Source organism: Protopterus annectens, chromosome 2.part0, assembly GCF_019279795.1.
Source record: "Protopterus annectens isolate FY-2018-M chromosome 2.part0, PAN1.0, whole genome shotgun sequence".
Classification (NCBI taxonomy): domain Eukaryota; kingdom Metazoa; phylum Chordata; order Ceratodontiformes; family Protopteridae; genus Protopterus; species Protopterus annectens.
The window spans coordinates 7,802,837-7,810,336 of NC_056728.1; the positions used below are offsets into that span (position 1 = coordinate 7,802,837).

A 7,500-nucleotide genomic window follows, 5' to 3' on the forward strand; every position below is an offset into this window, starting at 1 on the left:
TGTGTGTGTGTGTGTGTGTATGTATTTATATACCTTTTTGTTTATATCATGATAAAATATGAATCCCTAAATACAATTTCAGTATGCAGCCTGCTTGTTGACTATGAAAGCTAAAAGCTTCCAGCAGTCCCTAACTATGTTAACATTTGTATATTAGTTTTCTAATGCTTAATCTCATCCCTCACGTGAACTCAAACCCCAAGACTCAAGCAGGACAGAAAACTTACAGTTGTGCAGAGCACTATTATAGCACGGTCCCACTTCCCTGCTGCATAACTGCTATAGTTTATGCTCCCTGCCTCAAGATAATTTGTTTACTAGTACCTTCTAGCCTAATTCAGGAGATACTCTTGTGGTAAGTCACCCATCAGGAGAAAATGAGCGCTCAGCTGTGCTTCTTCCTGCCACTAGTGGCTGCTGTTGCATTCAAGTCCAGTGTATGGACACGTCATCAGGGAATAGGAAGGTGCCACCCTATCCCTGCCTAGATTTGAACTGAATTCATGACAGGTATAAGGCCAATGTTGCAATACAGTCTGGGTAACTGTTTACAATAGCTTTAACACAGCTTATAGTCACCTTCAAGCAAATGACCATAAAACAGAAAAGAATCTTCTAGACTGTGAGGTATTATAGAATTAATAAATGTACATACATTCTTGGAAAATAAATTAATTATCTTGTTTTCACTGACTGTGGGAGAAGGCATTATGCTGGCACAAGGACTGGAGGCTGAAATGTCCCTGATATTACAAAAAACAATTGTTGGAATATTTTCTATTGAGATCAAAACTGAAGAGTGTTAAAGCAAGTGTATCAGGACAGAAATAAAAATTCTGACAGTCATCCGAGTAGATAAAATGTGGCTAAATTCTGCATAACATTGGAGTGGGACAGGCATCACAGGAAAAAAAGGAGGAACACTTTTTCATCTGCATCAGGGAAATGAAAAGTGAAATATCTCTGTCAGTGCACACAAGTAAAATAAGAAGAACATCTTATCCGCAGCACTTAAAAATGTAAACAGGTTTGTTAGCAATTTTTATTTGGTTGTAAACAGATACGGAGATGTGAAACTGACATAGACGTGAAAAATCATGCAGATTTCCTTCATAATGAGGTGAAATAAGTATATCAGTGGGAAATGTATGCATAGTGTAAAAGGACATAAGAGATAATCAAAACCAAATTGTCACGAAACATTGGTTGATTAAATTGCACATATGCCATGCTGAGCAGAAGTGAAATCAGAGCTCCAGTGAACACAATGAGACAATACTAGGTAAACTGTGTAGTTATTAATCTTAATTTGGTTCATGAATCAAGATAATTCATTAACTTGAAACCAGTGTAAATATTTGTTTACACAATGTACGCATTCTTCACAGCAATCCTCTGAAAGCTTCATAAGAAACTTTCACCAAAATGAGTAAAAATTAAATAACAGTGTCTAAATTATTATCTGTGATAGTCTTAAAGCATGTCCATTTTATTTAGTACTGGTTCAATGTTTCATTAAGTGTTTTCTGAAATGAGTCACTCAGCAAATAAGGTTGGCAAGTTGTGGGGCATAGAAAGATATAAAGCCATGACCACAATTCCAAGGATCAGAGTTTATTTAGTGGCTCAGGCATTGGAGGAACTTGCTGGGGCAGATGTAAGTGAGCATCCGAGATTAGTTTACCCATCTTGTACTGACATGCAACAGAGGCTGAATGGATTATAGTCTACAAGCTGTGCCGCAGAGCTTACAGGGATGAGGTGGGCACAAGCACCAAACAATTATGCTTCAAATAGGACGGAGCATGTGCAGTAGTGTGCATGTACACCATCTGCCATTAGACAATGGACTGCTAAGGTTGCCAAGTGGTAGAGTGCTAGGTCAAATATAAAACACCTCTGAGCTCAGTTAAGGCACGATGGGGTGCAAACCATCTCCCTGCCTGCCCATATGAAGGTTCTCTCCAGTCAGCTATTGTGCAGGGACTGGGTAATCCCATCTCTCCCGGGAACAAATGGGAACAGCTGATGGACAGCAGCCGTGGAGGCAGAAACCATCTATCTGTCTATCTCTCTATCTATCTATCTATCTATCTATATGAAGCTTCTTTGTTTTCCCACTAGACATAAATAATAGGGTAAACATGAGTGCATGAGACAGTGAGTAGTTTGATAGTAATTATCTGTAGCCATTGCTTAAGTTACTTCTAGCAATGAGGTAAGTTAAAAGTGATGCAAAATGCTCTCTCTTCACATTCCTTATACATTATTAGTTCAATGGTCTCACTTGCCAACCCAGTTAAAACTCTCTGGATAGCATGCCATAGTCTGTGTTTCTGTAAGAACCATTAATATAATATCATTCCTACTCCATCTACTTTGCAGAGGACAGAACTGATTTCACTCTTGTTCAAAGAACTCGTGGCACGCAATCGTGATCATTGCAATGAAGGACACAAATTCCTGAAAATCACATTCTTCATCCCTGTTGGCGTCCAGGCTTTCCATCACTTTATCCACTGTCTCTTGGTCTTTGATCTCCTGTGAAACGCAAATAAAGAGGAATTTATATGGTGGAGTTACAGAGTTAATATGAAAACACTATGATCAATTGTTGCCCTTCCACATTGTCTTTCTACCATATACCATATTAACAACATCAGCTGAATTACATGGAGAACTGCAATAGTGAATAAAATCAAAATATTTTTAAGAGGAAAAAATTAGAAAAAGTGAGCTATTTAAAAAGGAGTGGTAGGAGGGTTGTTTATATAAAAGTAAAGAGTAAATACATTGAATCAGAAATGTTTACACAGTTCAAGAAGAAAGCACAGATTGCTATGTCATACCAGAAACATGAAAAAGGAAGGTGGGGGGGGGTGAACATTGGAGATTAAGCTGTATCAAACATTAAATGAAGAAGAAGTGAAATGTATAACAGTGTATATAGAAAACATTGGCTCAACAAACATGGAAACTGCAAAAGTAGTACTAGCAAAACAGAATTGTTGCTTGTAAACTGTAAGTTAAAAGACAATACACATTTGAATGTAACTGATTTTTATACACAACCACACATTAAGAGAGAAATTTATATAATTGACAGAGGCATAAGGTAGAATAGCAGCTGATGGTAAAGTTGTTATTCTAGGAGACTTTGTCAGATGAAAAGTGTATGAAGATTCATCTTCAAAATGTAGGAAATGATTGAGTCATTTAGTAAGTGAATGATGTATTGGATGAAAGAGTGAGTGGTAGTCAGAACGATTCACTGGAGTTTACTATGAATAATCACAACTTATTTAATTGACATGTGATTATTCAACCCAGAAACATCTGAAACCTGGAAAGGTAAAAACCCAAAGATAGTGACTTTCCCAAGTTTGAAAACATAAAAGCATTTTTTGCAAGGCAGGGAAAGAAGGCAAGCCCCACATACCCCTGAATAATATGTGTGTGTGTGTGTGTGTGTGTGTGTGTGTGTGTGTGTGTGTGTGTGTGTGTGTGTGTGTGTGTGTGTGTGTGTGTGTGTGTAAATAGATATAGATAAATAGATATAAATATCTGAGAAGAAGGGAGAAGTGATAAAAATGCAGTACTCATGCTCTTGTACCTCTCTAATTGTAACAGCGATTGCAAGAAGCCATTGACCTCTCAGTAATGAGGCTGTGAGCATCAGTCACGTGGATATCGATAAACAGTAGGTTTCTGAATTCAGTGAATAAATTGCGAGTTGAGACTGTGAGACTGATTGAGCAAGTGGGTGATTCAGTAACTGACTGATTCTCAATGAGTGAGTGACTCTGTAAAGGAGTGTGTGAATGAGTAATTCAGTAGGTGAATGAGTGATTTAGTGCAAGCAATTTAGTGAGTGATTTTGTGAGTACCTGAGTGAGAGATTCAGTGATTGTGTGAGTGAGTGATTTTGTGAGTCTGTAAGTAACTGTGTGACTGATTCAGTGAGTGAACTAGGTTAATAAGTCTGTGAGTGCCGGGGAATTGGTTGGATCACGAAAGGCCTTTACTGACGAAAATTATGTTGGGCAGCTGCAGAATGACAACGACGTCTATCTTTTTGATGTCATTTTAACAAATGAAGAAGGAATGATTGACAAAGATATATTTTTTACTGTCTGTGAATGTGACCATCTGGGAGTTCAGACTGGCTTAAGAAAAGTATTACACACTTCAGATATATTTTTTCTTCATAGGTTCATAGGTTCATAGGTTGATACTAGGCTATCTGCCCTAGGGCATTTATAAGCCTAGCCAGAGTGTGTTTGGCTTTCGCCACCCTTTTAGATTAGTTGACTGTGCCTCTGTAGGTCACAGAAGATAGCCCTTTCAAGGTTAGTTTACTGTGCCTCTGTCTAGTAGGGCACAGAAGAGATACCAGGGGTAAACCTACGATCTCCCATCCACTCATCAAGATTTCTCTTGAAGAGGGGCATTGAAGGGCTCTGCCTAACATGGATTGGGATTTTGTTCCGGAGTGAGGGGAACCTCTGGGATATGAATCTGTCCCTCCAGCATGTCCTATTTATTTCTGTGCTGAGGTTTAAGTCCCCGGAGCATGTAGCTCTAAGGGATTTGGATTTCCTGAGGTGGAGCATGTCCATTAATTCTGGGTTGGACATGGCTTTATACGTCAGGCACAGATCGCCTCTGAGTAGGCGGTAAGCAACTGAGTAGAGCTGGAGTTTCTTTAGCCTAACTGCGTAGGGCATCTGTTTGAGTCCCTTGATCCTCTTGGTGAGGTACTTTTGGGGTCTTTCCAGTTGCTGCAGGTGTCGGGTAAGGTACATCCCAAATGGGGCATTGTATTCAATTATGGGCCTGATGAGTGATGAGTAGAGGGGCACAATGACCTCTCTTGATCTAGATGTGAACCCTTTCGTGATAAGGTGGGCTATATAAAAGGTCTTTCTAACCACTTTGGCAACGTGATTGTCAAAGGCGAGATTGCTATCTACTTGGGTCCCCAAATCCCTAATTACTTCTTCCATACTTAATGGATTACCACCTATGTGGTAATTTGTGGGCACTTTGTTTTTCCCAAAGGGGATGACTATGCACTTTTAGGCATTTAGCTTTAGGCCATGGCTCTGGCACCAGTTATCTGTCTCTGTGAGACCCTTTTGGAAGATGCTTGTGTCAGTCGGCGAGTCGATTATGGCACCCAGTTTGCAGTCATCTGCGAACTTGGTCAGCCATAGTCCTCCCGTGTTAGCCTGTACCTCAGAGAAATATATACCGAACAAGAGAGGTCCCAGGACTGAGCCTTGTGGGATGCCACTTGTAACTGGTTTAGAGTTTGGCATGGCACCTGCAATTCTGACTATGTGGGTTTTATCCCTGAGCCAGTTTGCAACCCATCTTGTGACATAGGGGTTGATATTTAAGCTGGTGAGCTTATTTATGATGCCCGAGTGAGGTATTGTGTCAAAGGCTTTTGCGAGGTCCAGGTAGGCTGTGTGGACTACCTTCCCTTCATCTATGGCCCTGGTGACTGTTTCAAAGAAGTCGACCAGGTTAAAGAGGCAAGATCTGCCCATAACAAAGCCGAATTGGGTAGGATCCAGTGTTTGGAGGTTCCCAATGTCTTTGTTTATGAGTTCCATGATGATACGCTCCATAGCTTTGCAGACCAGGCTAGTCAGGCTTATAGGGCGATAGTTTCCGGGGTCCGTTGTGGCACCACCTTTGTGGAGTGGGACCACTGTTGCTGTACGCCATTCCTTGGGTACATATCCTGTAGTAAGGCTGAGACTGAACAGTGACTTTATGTGAGGGTTCAGTTCTTCTTGGAGCTCATGTAAGACACAGCCCGGGACACCGTCCGGTCCCATTGATGCTGTGTTTTTTGCTTTGGAGAGGGCAGCTCTCACCTGTGCATTTGTGATGTCAGGGAGGCTACACTCTGTTAGGATAGACATTTGCTTTTTTTGGGGGGGGAGGGGGGGGAGTTTGCACTGAACCTGTCTGCCAGGATGTTGGCAATGTCTGTGGGTTCAGTGTATTTTTTGTCATTTTGCACTAACTCAGAGCATATCTGGGAGTTGCCACCCAGGTTCCTGACATAACTAAAGAAGGCCTTGTGATTATCTTTAGTGTCTTGTGCAGTTTTTCTTTCGAAGCTGGCCTTAGATGATTTTATGAGGGATCGTAGTTTCTTGCTAGTACTGGTCAGAGATGCCTTCCCTTTTTGGGATTTTGCTCTATCATGTAGTAACTTCCTCCTTCTGTTGTATAGCTTATTTATGGCTGGGGTCCACCAGACAGGTTTCCTGCCTTTGGAAGAGTGAGTCTTGGTTTTATTTGGGATAGCATGATCCATGCATTCCTGTAGGTGTCCATAGAATGCGTTTGTAAAGCATTCTGTGGTTTTAGCCGTATTTTCCACTGGCCCGGGGGCCTAGGGGAATATAAATCAAAACTATAGTAAGGCCTCAGTGTTAATGCACAACTTTGCTTGTAAGTTAAAATTGAATCAAAATAGATTGATAAAGCATGGCATTATTTAAGTGGAAAATTCAATAATAACTGCTGTGCAAAAGGAGAGGGGAAAAAAGCAATATTATCCAACTCCTTTGCATTTTCACTTATCCTGTGTACAGTTCAAGTATTATGTATATGATGTACCTGTATTTGACACATTACAAGGGTAATTTGAAAATACTGATTGGGATTCAAACACATCTAAAACTAATACTTATTTGGTCATGTTTATAAAAACAGAATTCTAATTTAGAAAGACTTCTTCTCACTCTGGACTCTGCATGCATTCACCACTGAATAGTGAGTGAAAAGATCACTTCCGTTTATGCATAGTGTGTGAGGGAAAACACACATGCACACACGCACACATTTATATATATATATATATATATATATATATATATATATATATATATATATGTATAAAACAGCACTGGAGTAGATACAGACCATTATATATTATTTAGTAGGTCATATAAATATGGGGAGATCCCTCAAGATTGGAGACATGCACTTATTAAACCCGTCTTTAAGGGGAAAGGGGAGTAGGACAAACCCACAGTCATACAGACCCTTAAGTCTACTTTCATGTTGTAGAAAAAATGGAAAAGGAAATATTAGATAAGTTATTGTCAGAATTGCAAAGGTTGGGACTTGAAACCATATATTAGTAAGCATATGTTGAAAATAGATCTATTACCACCTGTGACATGATGTTCTGTAGCAATATAATAACTGCTATGAATGAAAAATTGTGCTGTAATGTGATTTATATAGCTTTAACTTCAGCATTTGACAGGGTCATACACAAACACTGATCAATAAGTTAGACCAACTAGGTAATGGTGTACTCTTAATAAGATGGATAGCCTCATGGCTTACAAATAGGACATGGCAAGTATCATACAGCAACTGGACAGGTGACATTCTTGGTTACAGTCAAGGTGCCCCACAGGGCTCTATTCTAGACCCATACTTGTTTAGATTGTATCTTTCAGACCT

The 7,500-nt window shown here is 39.9% G+C and overlaps 1 protein-coding gene across 2 annotated transcripts in view; it reads right to left on the bottom strand.

The window, feature by feature from the left end:
* Positions 1-7,500, bottom strand: part of S100B (S100 calcium binding protein B) — a 32,627-nt gene that overhangs the window by 1,112 nt on the left and 24,015 nt on the right. For both annotated transcript variants that reach the window (XM_044060482.1, XM_044060483.1), the window contains exon 3: positions 1-2,541. This exon is cut by the window's left edge and continues 1,112 nt beyond it. In XM_044060482.1, coding sequence (XP_043916417.1) covers positions 2,401-2,541 — 141 coding nt within the window. In that variant the 3' untranslated portion in view covers positions 1-2,400. The remainder of the gene's footprint in view (positions 2,542-7,500) is intronic.